The following is a 25,485-nucleotide window of genomic DNA, read 5'->3' on the forward strand; positions in this document are numbered from 1 at the left end:
ACTGTGACAAAACTAGCACTGGGTCTTTATGGGTTAAAAATAAATTATTTGTGTTTTTGCTTTTTTGCTTTCAAGCAGATGCTAAGTTAAGTTTTAACTTGACTATAGCACATAAAACAGATAAAAAAAAATGGATATTTGCATCACTGGGTATGGTGCAAATTTGTGACAACAGGCATAATGGTCAACAGTAATGAAAAGTAAAGCAGATTTTCCGTCCTCAGGAGCTGGTATTATTGATGTCACAAAATTATTTTCGTTGTCATGACTATGCACATATCGAATATGCCTCAACTGGTATTGGGAAATACATACACTATCTCAACTGATTCTGTAATGGAAATGGTTTGATGCAAATTTGCAGTAGTCGACATTAAGGGGTTAAAACGGTGTTTTTCAACCCTGGGGTCACCTGGAATCCAAATGGAGTCACTTGAAATTTCTAGTAATTGATAAAAAAAAATAAAATTACTAATACAAATATTTTTTAATGATTCTATATATACTGTATTTTATTATAATTAAAACACCACACACTCTTCCTAATAAAAATCAAATTCAAATAAAATGCAGGAAATAATATCTGAGAGGACATATCTTGACTGACCCGATCATGTGACCGCGTGCTCATAGTTTGAGTTATTGTTTGTTCAGTATTAATTGTCAGCCTTGCAAATCCAAGCTGGCCTGACTGTACATATCCTGACCAAGGAAAATAAAAGTCTCATTTTGTGCAGTAATCTACACCTGACTTTCTGTCTCTGTCCATAATAATATACATTATATAGACTAAATGTCATCTAAAATTAATGTTTATTTGCAACATAGTATAGCAAACTATTACATTATCAAAACCAAATTGATTTTAGCAAGAAAAAAAAAAGTCTGTTTTGAATGTCTGGGGTTGGCAGAAATTTGTGATGTTAAAATGGGGTCACAAGCCAAACCACTAATCTAACTAAACTAATATAACAGGAGGTTCAGCCAGCTTTGCACATAATTATCCCTGAAAGAAATATGGTTCAAAAGGCAGTTTTTATAGTTAGAGTACATGTCAGAGCCTGCGTTTGTTCACTTTTACTGCAGTAAAAGTATGTACTTTTGTCAACTCTGGCAGTGTTTTGCATTTTGATGTTCACCAAATTAAGAAACGACTGTAGAAAATGCAGCTGGATTTGTAATTTGTGTATTTGGAAAAAAAATCTGTCCAATTTTCTAGATTAGCCTTAAAGTGCTTTTATACTGCATCTGCCTTCATTACAAATTAAATACAGACATAATCAGTGATTTAAATGCAATCAGAGTGCAGCTCAAAGTGTCCAGCTGCATGGTTCTTTAGTCCAGTATGAGGATTAGCACTGATTTCAGCAGTTACATTTCAGTGTGGTTAGATGTGTAGGTCCTGGTGGTTAAACTATCCTTAAAGAGTTTCATGTATGCATTACTGTCCTGTCCTTCTGAAGCAACATAGCAACCTGTCAAAACAAACATATTAGTGCACTCGACTGAAGGGATTACCATGATAAAGCTTTAGTCCGTCCCATTTGGAAAGAGAAAATCATTTTAACAAAGCCGGCATTTCAGCGAGCCAGAGGCCAAGCAGATGAGGAGCAGATAATCTTCCTGCAGACGCATCATGGCAGGATAAACGTGGCTCATTTTTTATGTCACGGAATTTATATATCCTGTATATATTTAAAAAAAGTGAATCCAAAAAGATTATGTTAGCTGCTGAAGGAGTTTAAATAAAGAAAAGCATGTGTTCACTGTTGATTGCAGTTGGATTGAAGTCATGCTGTAGTTGTAAACCATCATTTGACTGGACTACACAATGTTCTAGGATGCCATTCCTGGGGATTATGGGTACTTTCCCAAGCACGCCTGACAAAATCCTGCTCATCTAAAAATTGCTTAACAAATTAGATTTTTTTTTTTTTTTTCAGTGCAGCGAGTCTGTCTAACAGTGAAAAAACCGAAACAGGTGGAAGAGTATGTGACTTTGATTTACAGAGTACATTACATTGCACCTCCATCAGTGCAGCATGACTCATATCTTCATTAGTATTCACCCATTCTTCATCACTTTCACAGTACATTTGCAGAAGAGCCAAGTCTTTATCTTTATTAGGCATTGAAGTCAGAGCACTCTGACCATACTACCAAGTATCAAATTTATACAGATTCTATCTGAACAGCTGTGCTACGTGTTCATTATGGGCTCAAAATGCATGTACACATTCATGGTCGTTGCAAATTTCATTGTATATATCATTATTTCTTCTGTGGGTAACGCTGTCTGGTAATGAAGGACCCAGTATCTCGTCTGATTCTGTATTTTTGTTTAGTACTTTACATTACGGGTCTGTATTAACACAGTAATAGTTTCTACTAATCTGGTAATAATACCAGAGCCAATAGCAGATGGAACACATTTAAAGATAATGCAAAAAGTAACAGTATGATCATATTTTGATGGTAACATGATGACCTGCTAACAGTAAATCAATAACATATATGTGCCATTTTTGGATTAAAAATGATAATACATTGACAATAATAGAGTAATAACATGATCACTTAATTTACACACAACAGAAGCAGGAACTCACTCTTCTGCGGACATGATGCACTTAATTTATATGTATCCTATTTCAGTTGTTCTTCAGATATATTTATGTAGAATATAACAGATGTTTTGTTAAGTTTATAAAGCACAGGAAGTCAGACTAATACAAAGTTACACCAATCCTCCATAACATTCTGTCCATTGACAGGAGAAGTGGTAATAATATAGATTATTTCATTACAATGGGACCTTTCACTGTGTTGGATATATTAGACAGCAAGTGAACATTTAGCCCTTGAAGATGATGTGTTGGAAGCAGCAAAATGAGCAACATAAGGACCTGAGTCACTTTGACCACGTCCATATTGTAACAGTGATGACTGGGTCACAGCTTCTCCATAACTGCAGGGCTTGTTGGGTGTTCCTGGTCTGCAGTGGTTAGTACTGACCAAATATGGACTAAGGAAGGACATCGCAATCGAAGGACAACTGATCATCTGTGGGAGGTGTTGGATAAATAAATGTGATCCATGTAGGTCCACCTCTGCACCTCCAGGGCTTCAGGGATCTACTGATAACATCTTGGTCCAGATACCACAGAATGACTTCAGAGGTCTGATGGAGTCTAAGCCTCGAGTCAGAGCTTTTTTTGTGGAAAAAGGGGAACCTACACAATATTATTAGACAGGTGGTGATAATGTTCTGATCCCATAGATCAGTGGTTTCCAACCTTTTTTTGGCTCGTGACCCCATTTTAACATCACAAATTTCTGCCAACCCCAGACATTCAAAACGGACCCTTTTTTTTTTTTTTTTTGCTAAAATCAATTTGTTTTTGATCATATAATAGTTTGCTGTACTATGTTGCAAATAAACATTAATTTTAGACAACATTTAAACTATATAATATATATTATTATGGACGGAGGCAGAAAAGCCAGGTGTAGGTTACTGCATAAAGTGAGAATTTTATTTTCCTTGGTCAGGATATGTACAGTCAGTCCAGCTTGGATTCACAAGGCTGACAATTAATACTGAACAAACAAGAACTCAAACTATGAATTATGAAAGAGCTGCAGCATCTGAAACTGACCACAATGAACATTTGACAGATAAAAAGTACCACAATGCTTCAGTTTCAGCTTCAGTTTATCATGTCTTTTATGTATTGTGATTGTCTCTCTCAACTCACCATATATTTTTTATTAGTATGGTTTTTTTTAAATTATTTTTTACCAATTACTAGATATTTCAGGCGACCCCATTTGAATTCCAGGCAACTCCACGTGGGGTCCCGACCCAAAGGTTGAAAAACACTGCCATAGATGCTCGATTGGCTGAGATCCAGTTGTTCTTTAGACTTTTGGTCGGTACTAACCACTTAAGACTGAACAACTACACGATCAACAACAAGATCTGGAGATGCTCTGACCCAGTGATTTGACCTTCACAATTTCTCCCTTATCAAAGTTGCTCAGATCCCTACTCTTGCCCATTTTGCTGTTTCTAATACATCAACTTCAAGGGCTAAATGTTCTCTTACTGCCTAATGTATCCCACCCACTGACTGGTCCCACTGGAATGAGATAATCAACATAAATACCACTTTGCCTGCTGATTGGTGTGTACTGTTTTATGCGAATTAATTCTCTCTTTAACCTGTTGGGTATAAATATAAAGTATATTCAAAATTATTTTTATGTATTCAGTGTTTGGGGTCTATGTTAGCAAGCAGAAACACAAATGATCTGTGCAATATAGATATTACTTTGGTAAAATAACTGCAAATGGTTTTGCCTGCTTTTGTCATTCAAATGTACAGCTATAGATTGGTCACAGTTTGTAACCCTGCTGAGACGTAATGGTTTATATAATTAAAGACAATAAATCAGATTGAAACCACGGAGTCACTGCACCAGGTTTTCCTATAGCTGCTCAAAACATCTACATTTACATTGAGGTGGCCTTGTCAAAGCCTTAATATTCAAATATGCTGGAGCCTTTGTCAGCACAATATGCATAGTCTGTATGTGTACTCGTTTGCTGAGTTGCCAGTTTTAAGGTCAGAAAATAAAACAAATAATGTACTCCTATAATGGGATTTGTGCAGACAGACTTCACTTACCCCCTTTGAAACAGATCCACATTGTGAAACTTGTGCAGCTCTACAGAAAACTCCAGTGTTCCCTGTACTTCAGACATGATATAATCCCACTCATCACCTGTCAAAAGTGAAGACATTTAATCAGTGTGACATGTCCGAGAAAAAGAAAAACAAAAGAAAAATGACATAGTGAAAGAAAAGGGAAATGGTCACATTTCTGAAGCAAGCTCATATTATTTCCCCATGTTTGCAACGGTCATATGACTCAGTGTAAAACCCAGGAAGCTATGAATTTATCCATGTCCACATCAAAACTTGAAAACTTAACCCCAACCTGTGGTATAATTATCTGAAACTGAGAACACTCATGTGTAGAGGAGGCTCTTTGATTCTCAGTCTTATTAAGGGATCTTTTTGTCATATAATTACAAGAGTTGGACCTGTAATCACTATAGTTATCCACCTTAAAGGTTCAATTTGTAAGATTTTAGAGTGTTTTGTGCTGGAAGCTGGTTGCTAGCTGATGGTTGCTAGCTCAATTTCTAAATTAACAACTGTTTTCCATGAAAACATCCTGAAAATATGTGATGTTGTGTGCAAAGACAAGACTGTTAAAATCTGCTAACACCATTACTAAGCTAACACCTCGTTTCAGTTGCCTACATCCATAATAACAGCCTTTACTTTGATTTCCATACATAGGATTCAGGTTGTTTTTGTTTTCTACAAATCTCATTTTGTTCATTTAATGTTACTTCAATGCCTCTTCTTCTGCTTCTTTGATGTGGAAACTGAGCAATGTTTGCTACTATTAGCTTAGAAAAAGGGATGACTGACTCCAAGAATGAAACAGAATCCAACACAAATTTTGCAAAAGCATATGTAAATTCTCCACTTTTACGGAATAGTTGAACATTTTCAGAAGCAAATCTTTGTGTATTTTGTGATTAGCATAGCATAAATGCAGGGAGAAGTGAAAAAGCTTACATGCAGTCTGTAATACATGCAACTGATTTAAATACATAATGTGATTTTTTTTTAGCCTGTGGAGGAAAAGAAACATCAACAAATTTTGCAGTAAGAAGCGCAAGCACAACCTGAAACTGACAGTTATATTCATTGTAAATTTCATAATGAATTCCAATTTAATTTCTTAAAATTCTAAATGCAAGATTTATCCATGCTTGTTTACTTGGTTTAAGTTTCTGATGAAATCTCTCTTGTACTCAAAGCCACTTGTTTTTTGGCATTAGCTGCCTTTAGCTAACTGCTACGATAATGATAATAGTCTAAGCAGAGTTTTCAATGCAGAGGACTTATGTTATATTTTCCACAATAATCTTTACACTAAGTTCTTCAGTACCTCTCTTCTATTCCTTTATATCTGTAATAAAACACAATACCATGAGCTTAGAAGTACAACTCGACACAAGCTGCCCATTGGTACATATGCATGCACAATTGAACCTTCAGCGATGTTGCACTGGAGACGTTTATGCCCTATGGTTTTCTTTTGTTGCAGTAAAAATGTCTGGCAAAATGATTGTCCTCTTGTCTTGTTTACTCAAAATATAACATTAAAGTTTATCCAGACCCTGAAAAAGTGACTGTTTTCTTTCTAATGCCACAAAAAGAAGTATGAGTCACTTGTTAAAGATGCCTCTACCCTATGTTGAGGAAACGCCTGTATCTCGACAGCGCACAATTACCATGTCATCTGGCCTTGAGTATTATCTTCAGGGTCTTACAGATAACAATAACAGGCTGATGTACACATGCAGCCTTCCTTTTATTCCATACACTCAGTGAGACATTGATAAAGTCATGGCAAAATGCATCAAATCAAGTGTAGAAAGGGTTCTGAAACCTGAAACACTGTAAAACTGAGCTGCTACCGATCAAAAGGAGCTAAAACACAGACAGTGTTTACGGTAAAGTGTATCAAATGACCCCTCATTGAATGCTCTGTAACACAATCCTTGCATGTGCCGTTTTCAGTAATAATATTCCTGTAAGTGTGGTAGAAGTTGATATGGCGAGACACGACCAGAGTGGAAAATGCACACAACTATCATCACACTAACAGAAACTGCTATGAAATACATTTTCAGATATGCAGTTTCACTTATGCATTGTGATCAGGCCGCAGCTTAACTGGCCTAAAAGCATATTACTGTTTCATTCCATATTAAGGAGATTTATTTCGAAAGTTTGGTTTTATTGTGCCATTCTTAGACACTGGGGTATTGTTAGCTGCAAGTAAAGCACAAAAAGTTACAGCTAATTGCAGTTTGTTCCAGTTTGTGGCTATCTTGTCAACTTATATTTTAATTATTACTTACAAAAATTATATTTATTGATATTTTGTTAAGCCCGTCCAACACCACCCATCAAACTCTCACACATTACAAACAGCACACAATAATATCGGCTAATTATGATAATAAAAATGGAGGAATCGCTCTGTCTTACAACTGGTGAATGATTTCACACAGCTGTAGACAAAGCTGTACACAAATATTTGCTGGCTGTAACTGTAATTCCAGTGGAAGAACTCTGCCAGAGTAAGAGTGAATACTTCTGCCTTGAAGTGGTAGGATTGTTATTCTATGTCCTTTCGCTATCTATGTTTTATTTCCCCTTTACATGACGGCTAAAACTTGCTTAGAGGTCTTATTTATGTCTTTGTGCATAAGAAATCAATATAAGTGAATCCCTAAAGGAACTTTGTGTTGGTAAATGCAAGTTATGCAAATTTACAGGATTTCAGTTCTGTTACAACATGTTAATGGTCATATGAACTATGTTTTCAGCTCAAAAATGTCCAATTTCATCACAATTAATGCTATATTTTTATGTCACAAATGGCCAAGTTATATTTTACCTGATTTTACCTGAAAAACAAATATTCAATTCTTTTAGATTCCCCAGTTTTTCTTACAAGATTATATACTACATATCACATGTTTTATTTTTACAGGTTGTAATATGGAGTATGGTGCTGATCCATCCTGCTTATGTTACACCAATACATACATGAAGAATGTCACACGTCACTTTTTAAATCAACAATTTTCTAATAATAAGCGTTTTTATAAAGAAATAACAATTCTATATTGTTATTTACTCTTTAGTATGATGATAAACTATACAATAAATAATTCTGATCCTAGTTTTTGCACAGGGATCATTAGTGTAAACGGTGACATGGCTGCCGAGCATCAGTATGATGGGATCTGTAACAACCATGTCACATCCGTCCACTGCCACATTTTGTGTTTTTGTGTCAGCTGTTATTGTTTTACATCCACAATACTAACATTTATGAATAAGAGGAGAATTAGCAATAGTAAGTCTATAAGTTTATTACTAATAAAGTACTGGTACTGACCAGAGTATCATGGGTAATGTCACGTCTGTCCACCAGCAAAAGTTTTCACATACACGTGCTATTCAAAAATCCAATATTTCTGAAAATAGAGCTTCCACTGTCAAATAATATCAGTAGTCTGTGCACAGATGTATTAGCATTATTTCAACACAATTCTAGGCATTTCTTACAGCTTTTTTTTTTTTTTTTGACAAAAATGGCCACTCATTTGACCCCCTAAGTAAATTTTAGCCGATGAATAAACAATCTCCACGTAACTATACTGTAAAAATGGCAACTTGTGCTAAAAACACATTAACATTCAAATGGATTTAGTAATTTTAACAGCAGAACAGGCTTCTCCATGCATGTGTGTTCCACCAAAACAACATCGCTTCCAACCTAAATACAATTATTCAAGAACTAGCCAAACAGATAACCTCTATTCAGGAACAACAATGGAGGGTGTCAAGCCAATTTACAGCACTGGATGCTAACTGTGGAGACAGATCTGTTGCCCTTTGACTACATCTTTTGAATTTCACATCTCAAAAAAAGACATTTTGGACACCTCTTACCTCATCTGTGTGCAAAGGCTCCACCACTGACCTCGTGCCACTTTCCCTTTGATAACCCCTATGTGTAGTAATAATTGTTTACAGTATGCCAGCTTGGACAATGAAAAATTCTTTAAAAAAAATGTAACTCCCACTGGATATCTTCTATATTACATTTCACAAGGTGTTAGATCAGGCTGATATGGCCACAAATGTTGTCACAATGCCTCTTCTTTATGCTAACTGCTAGCTAGCTGTGTCAGTTTTCATTAGCTAGCTTCTTAAGCTAATGTGGGCTCCAGGACTGAAAACACTGTTTTTAAGTCTCAAGCCGAAACAGTTATTTGAAAGAACTCAATAACAGGTCTTGAATAATCTCCGTTGTTGATATTGTGGTAAGTAGTAGTAGTAGTAGTAGTGTAGTTTTATTTTGAGCACATAGAATCATCAGATAACAAAGAACCATACAACATGGTCAAACAAAATTTTTCTGCACTCGAAAAGGAGTGGGAAGAAATATAACACCCCCCCGTCCCCCGTTTTTTTTTTTAAACTAATAAAAATACATCTGCTTCCTTCGCTTTGTTAACACGCCTTTTCTTCTTTTCAGAGGCTACAAAATGTTGCTAGCTATACGGCATTAGCTGCTTCACCGCTAAGCTAATAGTAGCTAGTGTTGCTCTCTGCTCATTAGCTTAAAAATTAAGTTAGTATGTATTCTTGTTTTGCTGCTGTAATCACTTTTAAGGAGCATAACATTATTTTGCAATACTCCTTTCAAACCAGACCAAGGTCATACTTGATATTTTACATTTTTGAGACTGTAAAAGCCCCTCTAGGGACAAATATGGCACATTAGCATTCACTACCCACACTATGATACATGCATGGAATTGCTGCTCTCAGTTTATCTGTGTACACGTATCTATCTAAGACAAAATTAAAACAGAAATATGTAAACTGCTTCCAACAAAAAACATATTTCAACACAACCTTCATATATGTACATGAGCATGCCCGAATGTCACATGTTTACTGTTTAATTTTACAAGAAAAATCTACTTCTTGTTGGTTTTTTAAAGTGAAGCACCTGAATTATTTAGTTATATGCAGATAGGGTCAAAATGTTGCCAGGCACAGAGAAACAAACAAACAAACTAAAACTTCAATAAAAGAACAGTCTAGATGACGGCAAAAGGTGACTGTGCCCATGTTAAAACACACTCAGCTGAGAAATCTTTTTTCCCTGTAATGCATTAGCAGCCTCGCGCTGCTGCACTTTCCCTATGACACAACAAATCTGCCTGTTCTTGCTGATTCCGCCTGTTTTCGTCGTTGCCACACTTTCAGTTCCAGAATAACAGTGAGGCATTTGTGCGCTGACCTCACATAGCTGCAGTCGTCATAATGTCACGAGTCAATTATTGCCGTTTGGAGAGTGTGAGGAAAAAAAAAAAGAAATATGTACAGTGTGATTCTGCCGGCGTTGATAAAGCCAGCTGAAGCCGCTTCATTGCTTTCCTAATGTAGTGAGTTTCAAGGCAGCGTCCTAGTTATCTGTTAACTGCTGTCTCACACATTCAGACGCTGCTCGATATAGGCAGCGAGGAGTCGAGTGAACAGTGTGTACTTTAAATGCAGTCTCTACGTGGAACTCCCCAGCAGCAGAAGCACCACATCCACTGATTTATCTGCTTCTGGAAATTTATCAATAACCTAATCAAATAAGCCACGCACAAACCAACCCAACACACCCACGCTGAGAACTTCAAAGCCATACAGATGTCGTTTAAGTGGGATACGCTGTGGATCTTTTAATGATACTGACAATGATGATGAAACGCATCAGCTGATCAGAAGAAGAAGAAGAAGACTTGCAGCACGAGATGGTATCTATAAAGGACGACGCCGGCGTTGTACAAATCCATACACAACAGTTGCATGGATCAGCATTTGATCTCTTCCATCCTTCATTCTGATTATGTGAATCTTTAAAATCCCTCCCAAAAATGGCCAAAAGTCCAGTCAATCAGAGGTTTTACCACAGGGTCAAAAGCAATTATTCAAGGTTTTGTGTAATCTCCAGCTATATCCGAATAAAATGTTAAAGCCATTTTAGTTTCAGAGGTCAGGATTTGGTCTGAAAAAGAAATAACTGCTTCTGAACATGCTTTTTTTTTTTTCAATATACGGGGTGGGGAAGCAAAATTTACAATGAATATTTAGTTGTTTTTTCTCAGCAGGCACTACGTCAATTGTTTTGAAACCAAACATATATTGATGTCATAATCATACCTAACACTATTATCCATACCTTTTCAGAAACTTTTGCCCATATGAGTAATCAAGAAAGCAAACGTTAAAGAGTGTGTGATTTGCTGAATGCACTCGTCACACCAAAGGAGATTTGAAAAATAGTTGGAGTGTCCATAAAGACTGTTTACGAGAAAGTCTGGAAGATACTATTAAAGAAGAATGGGAGAAGTTGTCACCCGAATATTTGAGGAACACTTGCGCAAGTTTCAGGAAGCGTGTGAAGGCAGTTATTGAGAAAGAAGGACACATAGAATAAAAACATTTTCTATTATGTCAATTTTCTTGTGGCAAATAAATTCTCATGACTTTCAATAAACTAATTGGTCATACACCGTCTTTCAATCCCTGCCTCAAGTTATTGTACGTTTTGCTTCCCCACCCTGTATAACTTATGATGATTATGTTAACCTGTTTAACCCTGACCATATTTTCAGGGGAAAAACGCCTAAAAAGACATACCCAAAGTAAATGAAGAATTACTTCACAATAATAAGATTCATATGGATGTTCTTGGTGTCTATGGACATTTACAGACCTCACAGAATCTATTCCCATTGTCTAAAATATTGTATCTATTACTATGCCTGAGTAAACTGTAACAAACTAAAAGAGACAATCGAATTTTTTATCCTCGCCTGTGTTTTTTTCGGCTGGATTGACGATGATATGCATAAATTAATTGTTTGTGTCGGAGATTTTTTAATAGCGTATATTTCACCCCGCAAAGATTAAAAATCATGTTTGAACATTAAAGTTGGCACTAAAATACACTTTTGATGTACTTTTATTAACATTAGGGTCTAAACTTTGAGCACAAGTTGAAAAAAACATCCATTGTCCTGATTTATTATATTTTTATAGTAGATGAATATTAATATAATTTTTTTAGGCACACCAGCGGGCCGATAGGGCTAAAGGCTAAAGCTTTTTCATATAACAAGCTGTGACAAAAGGCTGTTTGTCACTGTTAAGTATGAATACAGGCACCTTTTTTTCACTTAAGCACTTTAACTTGCACATGTAGTTTGACAGCACAGCACTTTAAACATATTTGCACAAACAAAATAATTGCACATGATTGGTTTTAAAAGTAGTTTATTGATTTTATTGTCTTTCCTTTTCAGTTTTTATATCCAGTGGTACTTGTATTTTAAATGATGATTACTTGGCCCTGGAGAAAAAGGGAGACATAAATTAGATCGCAAACAGATGGAGTGCAACGGAAATGTGCAATATTTAAGTTTAACTTTGTTTAGTGCCTGTGTTAGTGGATTTTAAAGTGTTTAGTGAATGGTGTTGAGTGTGTTTGTACTTACCCTGTCCTTGTGTCCAGGTCCGTCAGCGAAAAGATTCCCTGCATGAACAATAGTCCTTAAGAAGGTTCCGGCCTGGACCAAGGCAGGGAAATGTGTGGGGGAGCCAGGAGGTGTATTTTATTGGTTTATAGGTTTTTATTTATCTGTGGTGTTTGGGTTTACAGTTTTTAGGTATATAGCTTGGGTTTTAGATAGGTTATGGTTGTGGGTTTTAGTTATGGAGGTTTTAGGTTAGTTTTAATAATGTATGTAGATTTGTAAATCCCATGTGGAGTTGTAGTGGTTTTATCCAGTTGGCTGAACACTATAAAAGGCGCCCATTTTTTTTTTTTTTTTTAAATCAGTTGTGGTTCTGCTGCTGGAGAAGACACTGCTGCTCTGACCGCCATATGCACTTGCACTTTTTCAGCACTTGCACTTTGTTTGAAATAGGTAATATTGAAAATATTTTTTTTTTTTTAAATTGTGGACCACACCATCTCCTTCCTCGTTTCACTTACCTCCAACCGTTAAACAGCCAGCCTACGTCACACAAGCATATATTTTATTTTCTGAATGTCTATATGCAATTTGGGGCTATTTGTACGTCTTTGTTTTTTTTTTATCCAGTTAGCTACATAAGGCTACAAACCATTAATTATCAAACCATTAGGTATTGCAGGTCTTTCCTTCCTGCAGCAGTCAGGCTCCACAACAAAAATCGCTCCAAAAATTCTGTGCAATAACCGTGCAATAAACCTGTGGCATAATCAGCACGTTCACAGCTGTAAATAGTGTATATAGATTTCTTGATTTGTGTTTATCTTGATTTGCACTTCTTTTTGCTCTTGTGTGCTTGTGGACTTTGCTGCTGTAAACCTGGAACTTGCCCTTGTGGGACTAATAAAGGCATATCTTATCTCACCTTATCTTATCTTATTATTGATTTTTGATTTTTTTGTGTATTTTTAAACATGTTTTGACCTTGTACTGTCATATTCATCACCTTTTCACTCTGAAGGGGCGAGATGTAAAAAATGTGACAAATGATACAATAAAGAAATACTGTATATATGACACATGGGGTAATAAGGAACAACTGATACCCAGTTTGGATATGACCGTGCTGCAGAAATAAGACTTAAAACCCAGATACAAGTTAGTATTTTGAGGGTTCTGCCATTTTGAAGTTAAATCATCCTTTAGGTTTTGGTTCAATTCATAAAAAAAGAAAAAAAAGAAAGAAAACAAAGCTTGTAAGATCTCCACGTTTTTCCCACAGTATAAAATACATATGCAAATAGGACTGGGAAATATATCAAATTAATTTATTTAATCATGTCGTCTAGAGCTTTCTTATTCAACACAAATTGAAAATGCAACCCATTTGCCTCATGAAATATATTAATTGTGCAAATATTCCTCCATTCATAAACTGTATATAGTTTAAGAAAGTGTATTCTTGAATCAAGCTTTATTTTCAGTTCAAATAAAAGATAGATTAAAAGTATAACTTATTCATAATATTTAAAGAAAACAGAGGCTTATTTTTGTGATATAAGTATCCCTCTTATTCTGAAAGTTTGACTTTTAAAAATGAAGTTGTTGCTATCAAGAGGCTGAATAGACAACACATTATCAGGGGCACTATTATCACAACAAACACCTTAATGCTCTTGTTACGTATATGGCCTTGTTGTGTTTATTATTTTATGCAATACCTAGATGAGGTCATGGAAAAATCCTGTCGGAACTGGAGACATGCTAATTTCTGGACTGGCCCTAAAAACCAGCAGCACTAAATTGGATGTTAATATATACAGATAAACATAACATCCTATGAATAAGTGATTTATTACAAGGACTGGCCCAAGAAACTAAGACTCCAACGTTAACACCACTTTAACTGGACCTCATCATTCTAAGACAGGGCTGTCAAAGATGAGGTCAAAACCGGTCCACCAAAGAGTCCAATCCTACATACAGTAAACTTACAGTGAAGGCAAGGGGGTCAACCTCATTCCAGTTAAGGGACCAATTCTATCTCAAGTGGGTCAGACAAGTAAAATAATAGCATAGTAACCTATAAATGATGACACATTTATCTCTTTTTTTTTGTTTTAGTGCAGGAAAAGTAAAATTACATAATGAAAATGTTTACCATCCTGAAATTTCAAAGGGGGAAAAAAAGGAATTTTGACAATATTATGCCTGTTACTAAACATTTTGTGTCTTTGTAGATCCACTGTGATCTCTGAGTTGTAAATGTGTAAACGAGAAGCTGAGGCATAAAATTGTTAAAATTGCACTTTTACTTTTTTGCACCAAAACAAAGAGGTAAATCTGGAGTTGTTATTCATAGGTTGTTATGCAGTTACTTTTTCAGTCCAGTCTGCTTGAAATCTAATTGATATGAATGTGGCCTCTGAGTTAAAATGAATTTGACACCCCTGTTCAGAAATATGTCTCATTAAGAAGACAACACTATGTGGAGCTTTGGTATAACTCACTGCAATTTAAGCACTTTTTTGAGTAACTCTGACTTGATTTCTAAAAAAAACAGCTATGCCATGTCATATTTAGCAAATGTTGAACAAAGTTAACACAACCAGACTACATTTAAGATGCAGATTATTCTCAAATCTGTCACTGTATTGGCTGGTTGGGAATATTTCAAGCCGTGCACTTGGGAGTGAATCATGTGGGACATAGAGTACAACCAGAGGCTGCTAGTGTCTTTTTCCATCTTTGAAAAAAAATAATAGCCATAATTAGATTAGCTTCTGATCTACTTTTAAAAGGCTGCATTTACCATGAAGAACTAATCAGGCGGCAACAGATAAAAATACAGAAAATGTGGCTGTTGACACACTAACCTGGCACAGGCTTCAACAACCATACTTTATTTTATTTCACCAACTCTCCAACTCAACCTCAGTATGTTGTCTTTTATAACAGTGGTTCTCAAACTTTTTACAGTGGAGTACCCCCTGAAATATATATTTCAGCCAAGTACCCCCAACTCTCGCTTCAGTATTTTTGATTGAAAAAAAATTGGCAAAATATGTTCCTGTACCAAAGGTGTCTATTTATATTTTCAAGACTTTGTAAACAAACAACAAATCTTTAAATAAGTAAATTTTGTGTGCAAAATATTAACTGATTGGTGCCCTCTTTCATTGATAAGAAAATAGGACCAAGGGTCCTGTAGTCCAATAGCATATTTAAAGATATTAATTGACACTCATTTGACCTTTCAAGGTAACTCAAGGTCAAAGGTCATGGCACCAAATGAAAGTCCATATGTGACTTCCTATGTATTGCCAATAGTAATTATATTAATATTGTCAACTGTTTTGAAGTTATAGAACTTTGAAATTTGTCCTGTAATAAAACAATAGGGATTTTTTAAATTTCCAAAATTCATAACATAAAATTCGTAACACACTTGGTAGACCTTATTCCAAGGAACCTCTGCTATGAATTTAAATTGATTCTGGATGATGGTTTTGGAGAAGACGTTTCTAGAAATCTGGACACAGATGACCTTGGGTTTGATCTTTCAAGGTCACTCAAGGTCAAAGGTCATGGCACCAAATGAAAGCCTGTATGTGACTTCCTATGTATTACCAATAGCAAATGCATCAATATCTTCAACTCAAATTGTTTACAGACAGACGGACGACAACTGATACCAACAGTCCATCAGAAGTTCGGGCCATTGGACTAAAATATAAATGAATTGGTCCTTAAAGAATAAATAAACCTTTCATCAACGAAACTAATTGCTTGATTACTCAAATAAACTCATCTTGAATAATACGAGACAGAATTGTTCTTCAAATGTTACCACAGCTCGGGGGGGGGGGGGGCTCTGAGTTTTAAAAAATATTAAATGAAATAAGGCCAGGAGTGTCAAAATTATTATATGAATGTATTTATTGTGTTTTATATTTCAGCATTAATTCTTATTATTTCTTTTGTATTCAGTACAGGATGACTTATTTAATCTATTTTTCTCTAAAAATTTCAAGTACCCCCTGAGCGTCTTCCACATACCCCTGGGGGTACACACACCCCCATTAGAGCCAGACTGTTTTACATGGAGCAGATGTGTAATATCAGCTCCTACACAGATCTGTATCCTACATCTTGTATCCTAATGCTTACAATTTGCTGTTTGTGCACTTAAACGCTATCACTTTCTGAATTTCTACTTGCTGTGAATCATTAAATACTAATCATTACAAAAGAGCCATCTGCTGTCTGATTACTATTTAATGCAGACCACACACACACACACACGCACACACCACACACACACAAACACACACACACACACACATCGGCCTTCTCAGTGTTTTTTTGCAGCTCCAGTGATTCCTCCACCTTCAGGTAGAAGTCCTGCCTGGCTTCACGCTGCCGTCCTTCCCTTCCAGCAGCTCCCGTCGGTGTCAGCTCGGCCGGGAGTGTTGACTGACATGTCCAATCTCAATTTGGCAGGATGAAGAGGGAACATGTTCATTGTGACTGAAATGCGGAATGAGCAGATTTTGCCGACTACGGAGGTGTCATTGTACTGTAACTCAGAGAGGGCTGTGCGTGTGCCATGACTGGAGGCTGCCACAAGAGCTCAAAGAGACGGAAATTAATCTGAGGCATTATTCCATTCATTAACATGCGACTGCCTCAGGAGGACGCAGACAAAAGAACTTTCACCAAATATGATGATGTAACACTGTATATTATGTGGGAACTATTACATCTGATAACTTTCTGTTATTATCTGCAGGTTTTTTTTTCCAAAACATTTAAGTAATAAGCAATTCCCTATCCACATCCTGTCAAGTACCTGTCAAGTGTCAGTACCTGAACTGAACCCACTGTGAATCCTGATGTGTTCTACACATTTGTGAAAATGTGGCTACATCTAGTCATCTGATTATTCTTATTAAATGAATACATAATTGTGAAGAATGTCTAAAATACACAGCCAGGCCAAAAACACACTCGTGCACTGTAATGTTTTATTTGACCGCCTTTAGCTTTGATTCATGTCAGTGAGCTTCTGCGATGTCACAACATGTATTTAAGAATTTTTTAATCTAGACCTAACCAGTGGAAGCAACCCCAGATAACAGAAAACACTGCCCCCACATGCTTGTACTGTAGGCACTAGGCATGATGGGTAATCACTTCATCCACCTTTCTTCTTTATATGATGCGCCCATTACTGTGATCACCTGATTTGGTTAAATACTTACTTTACTCTGAAATTTCATGTACATTAACTGTAATGAGCTACAGTTGTCCCTCACTATAACGCAGTTCACCTTTCGCTGTTTCGCAGATTTTTTTTTAGTGCAATTTTGTATGCTTTTTTTTTTTTTTTTTTTTTTTTTTTTTTTTTTTTTTTTTTTACAGCATATGAACATGCATTGTGTTCTGCGTTCTGATTGGCTAAGGGACTGTAGACCATTGTCAATCAATCTCCTCCGTGCTGTGTCTCCTGTACAGTACAGAATGCGTTCGGCTTGCCAAATTTACATAAGTGTTCGCTCGCTAGCAGTGTGACTCTGAAGTGCTGTATGTTTGTAAGTTTTCTCCCCGACAAACCCCACAATGTCGACGAAATGTTCTGCACTGACAAAGGCACCTGCGGTCGCACCCAAAAGGCAGAGGAAGATGCTAACCATCGCACAAAAAGTTGAACTTCTGGACATGCTAAAGGAAGGTAGAAGTTATGCGGCTGTAGGGCGCCCTTACGGAATAAAGTGTGTGGTGAGGGGTTTTACAGCCTTAAAACATATATAATAATTGTAAAAAATAAAGCTGACTACTTTGTGGATTTCGCCTATTGCGGGTTATTTTTAGAACGTAACCCCCATGATAAACAAAGGACCACTGTACTTGCTAATAGCAGTATTGCCAACTACACAAAAAATAAATCAACTAAAACCAAATTTTATTGATATAGCACCAAATCATAACAAAAGTTATCCCATTACACTTTACATATCGAGCCAGTCGAAACCAGACTCTAAAACAAAAAAGCTAGCGGGCGAATTAAGCTAGCAGGCAAACTAATCTTGCTAGTAGAGAGGCTGATGGAAAATACATGGTCTGGCCAAAAAAATAGTCCCATACACCCAACATTTTAACCTTTAACTTGGGTTTCGGCATCACTTCAATACATTTATTTCTGTCATTTAATGTTGTTGCACCTAGACCTGACCAACAGTAGCAACCCCAGATCATAACACTGCCCCCACATGGTTTTACTGTAGGCACTAGGCATGATGGGTAATCACTTATCCACCTCTCTTCTTATTCTGATGCACCCATTACTCTAACTAGCCTACCTGATTTGATTAAACACTTACTTTACTATGAAATTTCATGTACTTTGACTGTACTGAGCTACTAGCTAATAGCAGTATTGCCAACTATACAAAACACAAATTACGCTAGCAGGCAAACTAATCTCCTCAGTAGAGAGGCTGATGGAAAATATGCGGTCTGTCCAAAAAGTAGTCCCATGCACCCAACATTTTAATCTTCGGCTTGGATTTTGGCATCGTTTCAATATATTTATTTCTGTCATTATTCTTGGACATATAATGTTGCTGAACCTAGACCTGACCAACAGAAGCAACCCCATCATAACACTGCCCCCACAGGCACTAGGCATTACGGATAATCACTCTGGAACAGGGTTAATCTGGACTCATCAGACCACATGAACTTTATCCATTGAAATACAAGCTCCTTTTACACGACACTTCTGTTCCGGGAATATTTCCCCTTTATTCCGGAACGATGTCTGTGTAAACGAAATGATGGGATCATTTGGTCCCACCTTTATCGCAGCTCTGTAATGCCTCTGGAGGTAGTAACAGAATCATGATAAAGGTGGAAGCATGATTCCGGAACGCTATGAAAAAGGAACACCTCTCGTTCCGCAACCAAGATGACAATATTGCCAAAGTGACAATTTAATTGTAACTTAATTTTAAAGACGACATTTTTGTAATACCAGGTGATTTCATGTATAGAACGTGTTTGAACCACAAGAATGTCATTAATTCTATTGCAACAACACATCATCAGTAGGGTAAAACTAACGTAACCTAATTTTAATGACGATATTTTTGTAATACGAGTTGAATTCATGTACAGAATGTGTTTGAACCACAAGAATGTCATTAATTAGTTTTGATGACATATGCATGTGCGACCCATGGGCCATGTGCAGTAAACAAACATAACGCAACCAGAAAGATGTCGAACTGGAGCAACGCCGAGATCCGCGAGTTGTTGTTACTTCGAGTGGAAGACTCTATCCACGCTAACATTTGTGGAATGGTGAAAGACAGGCCGACTCTGCTCAGGTGATTTCCGAAATGCAAGTTGTACGTCACACTATACACTGTGCTGCGTCACCGCCCTTTTGATTCCGGAATGCAGGTCCACTGTGTAAAAGTCCAGCCTGTCTCACCTCTGTTACTCCTTTGTCTTGGCTGTGGAAATCAGTCAGTGGTGGAAAAAAGGTGGGATCACCATCTTACCTTTTTTCCAGGATTTCTGTGAAAAAGTGGCTATAGTCTAATCTTTATGCTTTGTATTAAACCGATCGTTGTTTAATAAATGAGAAGCGACAGAATCAGTAAACAGGTTAAAGCTGCTGAAACATTAATCACTGAGTTATTAGAAGTGAAGTCCATATTGGATTTTGTTAGGTACTGTGTGTGTCATGGGTAAAATGCCAAGACTGAATTTCCCTACAGGGATAATAAAGCGAGTTAACCTTTAACCTTTTTGCTAGGCTGTGTATGTTACTAATTACAGAGAGGATTAGCAACATTTTCTATATTACTTAAACGGAATAACTAATTATCTGATTCATTGGTATGTGCAGGAAGTCACTTCAGGGGCTGCAGCCACGAATTTCATTTGTAAGGAGATAAATCCTTTAAGTTTATGACTGCATTACCTCACCTCGGTATCACTGACTGAACTGCGATTACCTCATTAACTGACATTAGCAGCTGTTAATAAATACAAAAATCTTATACAGTGTGTATAAAAAAAAACTATACATTTTGAAAAATTACCCCCAGTTCCGCATTTGATAATTTTTGGAATTTTCTTTGATGGACGTCGGTAGGTAGGAGATTGGTGGATATTTGTCCAAATTTACAGACCCAGGTTTTCATGCATGAGTGAGCAGGGGCAAATTACGCAATCCATGTTAAAACTGGTTTGCGTGAAGTAGAAGTGGGATTTAAATCCAATCAAAGGACATGGGAGGGGACAATGGGCATCCATCTTGTTTTCCACAAAATTGCCAGGTTACAGCATTAACACTTTTGCCGTGTTTCCACTGCGTGGTATTGGCTCGACTCGACTTGACTCAACTTGGCCTTTTTGCGTTTCCATTACGAAAAAGGACCTGGAATCTGGTACCCAGTACTAGTTTTTTGGGTTCCAAGCGATACTAAACCGTGACGTATAACACTGCAGACCACTGATTGGTCAGACAGTTTTCTCTGTGACCCGCCGTTTTACAAAAAACAGATGCAGAAGTGGACAGTAAATATAGCGGTACATTAATCCACATGATAACAGCCCAAAACTACACCATGGTCGGTTGAGGAGATTCAGTCTTTGGTGGCCGACGTAAAAATTCAGACAAGACAACATGCAACGAGCGAGTTTTCAGCAACTCTCTGAGCAGATGACACGAAAATAACATCGCTATGACGTCCAGGTACTATAAAATCAGTAGTATCCTGTAATGGAAACAGTCTCCAGGAATACCGAGTCGAGCCGAGCTGAGTCGAGTTGAGCTGGTTCCACGTAGTGGAAACGCGGCATTTGGCCGCCATGTCCATTTCACTTCTTTACCCATGGCAGCTGTTCCTGCCTTTCAAAGTTAATTCAACTTGTTTAGGCCTGAAAATGTCACTGAGGACAGGCCAAGTTAGGGTTAGGGTTAGGGTTAACAATTTTGAGGAAAACAAGATGGATGCCCATTGTCCCCTCCCATGACCTTTGATTGGATTTGAATCCCACCACTACTTTGTGCAAACCAGTTTTAACTTGGATTACGTAATTTGCCCCTGCTCACTCATGCATGAAAACCTGGGTCTGTAAATTTGGACAAATATCCAACAATCCCCTACCTACCAACGTCCATAAAAGAAAATGCAGAACTGGGGGTAATTTTTCAAAAGTATAGTTTTTTTTTTATATACACTGTATACAGGTAAAGATTGCATTGCCTTATTGAAATGCCAGAAGATCTTGTAAACAGGACAAATCCATGACAACAGGTTGTTTATTCTGAAATCAGCTGTTTCCTCCTTTTTTGTTATTATTAAGACTTTACATCAAAACTCTGTTAGAGTTGATGTTTCTTTAAATTCTAATCCTAACATTTCCATTTTCACTCAGGTCCGTATCAGTTCTAAGTATTGTTTACCATTCTTTTTTCTCTATAAATAGTCCAGATATCAGTACAGTGCATCAGCAGTCGACCTCTACAAGAGACCCATGGGCTACAGAACATTTGTTTAACAAGGAAATGAGTGGAACCAAACTGATTATACACAGAGTTCTTTACAGCAAAGCACTGAGCAAGCAGTCATGTGATGGTATAATCTAGCATTTACTAACCACCACCACCACCACTCCCTAGTCCATCCCCCACCATGCCTCTATTTGGTGATTTGCTATTAAGGACAAATAAATCTGAGTCAAGGCCAAAAAAAGAAAATTTACGGTAGTAGAATAAGTTGGTCTATGACTTTGAGAGGATGTGACTGCCAATCCCTGCTATCTCTAAATGAGATTCACCGAGGATCAAAAGGCCTTTCTGCACAAAAGGCTGCGAAAGTAACTACAAAAACCTTATGAAGTCTGGAGTGTGTCGCCGAACACATTTACAGATCATTTTTGGACTCTGAATGTCTGTCAGGAGTCACCAAAAAGAATAATGCAAAAGACCCCGGAGGTGAAAAACCAGATGACCTGCAAGTCTCCTGATTTAACCCCAGCTTGGAAATGTGACAGTACTGTATATCCCACATGTTACATAAAACAGCATCAGTTTACTTCTATTTATATCATTCCGTCGCCTGCTGTGACAACAAACAGGCGACTGCATTGTTTCACTTTGAAGTGGACGCTTTGCTTTGTTCCTGTTACATGTGCAGCATCACTTGCAGTTTGGCCGCTTTTTATTTTATTTATCCAATTGATTCCACATTGCTTTATTTTGCATGGGATTAACACCGATAGGACTTCACATCACCACCTGCTTTGCTGACTTGCTGGTAAGGACACAAAGTTACCCCCACATAGGCTCCACCACAGCAGACATACACCCTTGTGCTACTCCCTTCTGCACTCATCACCTATAAAACCCATCCTCATTGAAGCTGAGGTGAGTCTATGGTATATTTGGAGCAATGCTGAAACAACGGGCTGCTCATGTTTTCCCACACATGCACACACAGACAACAAGCATCCAACTGAGGCAGGAGGCTGTCACATGCAGAGGAGAGAGAGAGAAAGAAAGAAAGAGAGAAAGAAAGAGAGGGGGGGCTCACCTTAGAAGAAATGCAGTCTAATATCCGCGGACGATCCAGCCTTTTGCTCAGTGAATCGCTGTTTGCGGATGGATGCGCGGTTTAGTAATGTTTATATCACCGCTTGTCCTGCTGCTGCTGCTGTTGCCATGGTTATTCATCCAGACCCTGTATGTTCTGTTCTGCAGTCCCCCCCCTCTCTCTCTCGCTCTCTCTCTCTCCTCTCTCTCTGTGTGTATTCTCTCTCTATGTCTCTCTCTTCTTTACGGGAATTTCAATTTGGGAAAGTGCGGCAGCCGTCTGTCTGTCTGTCAGTCCCGGAATCTGCCTGTGTGTTTATCCTCCCGGTACGCCCCCGTGTTTTTTTTTTTTTTTTTTTTTTTGCCTTCTATATTTAGACTGTGAACAGTTTCATTAGGGGAATATTAATAGTGAGCACCCAGTCACAGTGTGTCCTGCTGCATTATACTGTGCGTCCAGCGAGGTGACGTCACAGCCTGCCCCCCTGATATCTCCAAGTCGGAAATGACCTTCTTGTATCTAAATGTAATAATAATAATAATAATAATAATAATAATAATAATAATAATAATAATAATAATAATAATAATAATTATTATTATTATTATTATATTAGGGATGTAACGATATGAAAATTTCATATCATGGTTATTGTGACCAAAATTATCACAGTTATCATTATTATCACGGTATTGTTGAAATTGTGCTCAAAACGTTCAAAAAGTACTAATACACACACTGAAATAATTTAACCAAGTGGTATTTTGATTAAAAAAATGGCACAATGTACCTTCTGTTGGCAAGAAACATTCAAATATTAACCCTTAGGGATCTAAGCCTATTTTATCCATTTTTCAGTACTTTTGATTTTACCTTTATATACTGTATAAACAAATGTTTACTATACCCATGTTTGGAATCTTTTTTTTTTTTCAGCACAACTTCATCTATATCATCTGACTATTATTTCTTTCACTTTAACCTACTATGAAAACATGAAAGACCAGAAAACACACAAAAAAAATAAAATACGATTTGAAAAATGGATAGAATTCATTTTAAATGTATTAATAACACAAAGATACTTAACGAACCTTTTCAAAGACTTTAATAGTGAATATTGGTTCCAAATCTTAGGTATATACAATCCGAATTGTAATAAATTAAAACTATTCTCAAATATGACATGAAAGCATATCTTTACATTGGGTTTTTTCCCTAAAAAGTGCGGTAATCAAACACAGTTATCATGATACTTAGAATTACTTAGAACTAACCGTCTGCAATTTTACCGAGGTTTATTGTTATACCGGTAATCGTTACATCCCTAATATATATGTATGTATGTATGTATGTATATATATATATATATATATATATATATATATATATATATATATATATATATATGTGTGTGTGTGTGTGTGTGTGTGTGTGTGTGTATATATATATATAGTTATAGTTATAGTTATAGTTATAACATCTCATAATGTACTTCAATATTTTGAATATGATGTGTAATCTTGAGTTTATTGTTAATCTGATAATTTTATTTGGTAATTTCCAAATATACAAAAGTAAATATGCCGAAACACTCCCAAATTTTCAAGTTTTTATGATAGAATTCAAAAAATATATCCACTTTCTAGAATTTGTCTTTAACAATAATAAAAAAAATCATATTAAAAAAAAAGGTCATACACTCTGACAATTTATAAACAACTCTTTAAAATACAATGAATTTACTCTCTGCTGTATTTTCTTTTCTTTATTTATTTTAAGTTAATTCATTTATTTTTTTTTTTATGTCTGTAAGCCCTTGCATTATGTTAATTTATTTGTTTGGATGGTTTTTCTTTTTGACATCTTAATGTTTGTTCAAAATTTCAATGTTTTGCATGCATATATATTTTCAATAAACATTAAAAAAATGAATTAAAAAGTTGGAAATGACCGTGCAAAGAAATAAAGGAGTATTATGGAAACTACACAAACTGGCCCATAATGAATAGGCGGATGTCAGGTGACTTGCAGACTTAGGTGAAGTTCATCTGGAAAATGTTTGCATATACATTAATGGTATATGTACTTATTGCATTAAAAATTAGCTATAAGTATTATTCAAGTGGTGATACAAGAGTTCTTGAACTGCAGAAATATAAATATGCACTGAATTTATCCATTTAAGTCCGACATACACGTGGTAAAAGTCATTTCAACAGCAGTGGAGGCTGTGTGTTCACATTTACTACAATTTCTTCTTCTGTTTTTATAATTATTATTTGTAGTAGTAGTAGTAGTAGTAGTAGTATCATCATTAGTGTAATTTCATTGTCAGTGTTTTACCTGTTCCTTAGGGACACATTTAAGAGACGGACACAGCAGAATTTCTACTGAATAAAACATGGAAGATAATCTGAATATACTGCACAATTAACTTACACAGATTTGTATTTCTCTTTTATATAGAATATATGGGTTGTGAATAGTCTCATTAGGGAATTTTTTATACAGAAAGGAAGACAAATGTCTGTTGTTAGTTCAGAATAAAGCAAAACAGCACCAGAAACAGCTAAATAAAGTATATGAACTGTTTAATAGTCATGTTTTTACTAATCTTGGATACAAAGATAGAATGACGTATTAAGGTTGGCAGAGCAAAAA

General features: G+C 36.4%; 1 protein-coding gene across 1 annotated transcript in view; it reads right to left on the bottom strand.

The window, feature by feature from the left end:
- Window positions 1-23,156, bottom strand: part of fam135b (family with sequence similarity 135 member B) — a 107,850-nt gene extending 84,694 nt beyond the window's left edge. The window contains exons 1-2 of the mRNA XM_030147328.1: window positions 22,822-23,156; window positions 4,692-4,788 (exon numbers count right to left, since the gene is read on the bottom strand). Of these exons, the coding sequence (XP_030003188.1) occupies window positions 4,692-4,768 (77 nt within the window). The 5' untranslated portion in view covers window positions 4,769-4,788; window positions 22,822-23,156. The remainder of the gene's footprint in view (window positions 1-4,691; window positions 4,789-22,821) is intronic.
- Between the last annotated feature and the right edge of the window lie 2,329 nt (window positions 23,157-25,485).

The sequence above is a fragment of the Sphaeramia orbicularis genome, chromosome 11 (genome assembly GCF_902148855.1).
Source record: "Sphaeramia orbicularis chromosome 11, fSphaOr1.1, whole genome shotgun sequence".
Lineage (NCBI taxonomy): Eukaryota > Metazoa > Chordata > Actinopteri > Kurtiformes > Apogonidae > Sphaeramia > Sphaeramia orbicularis.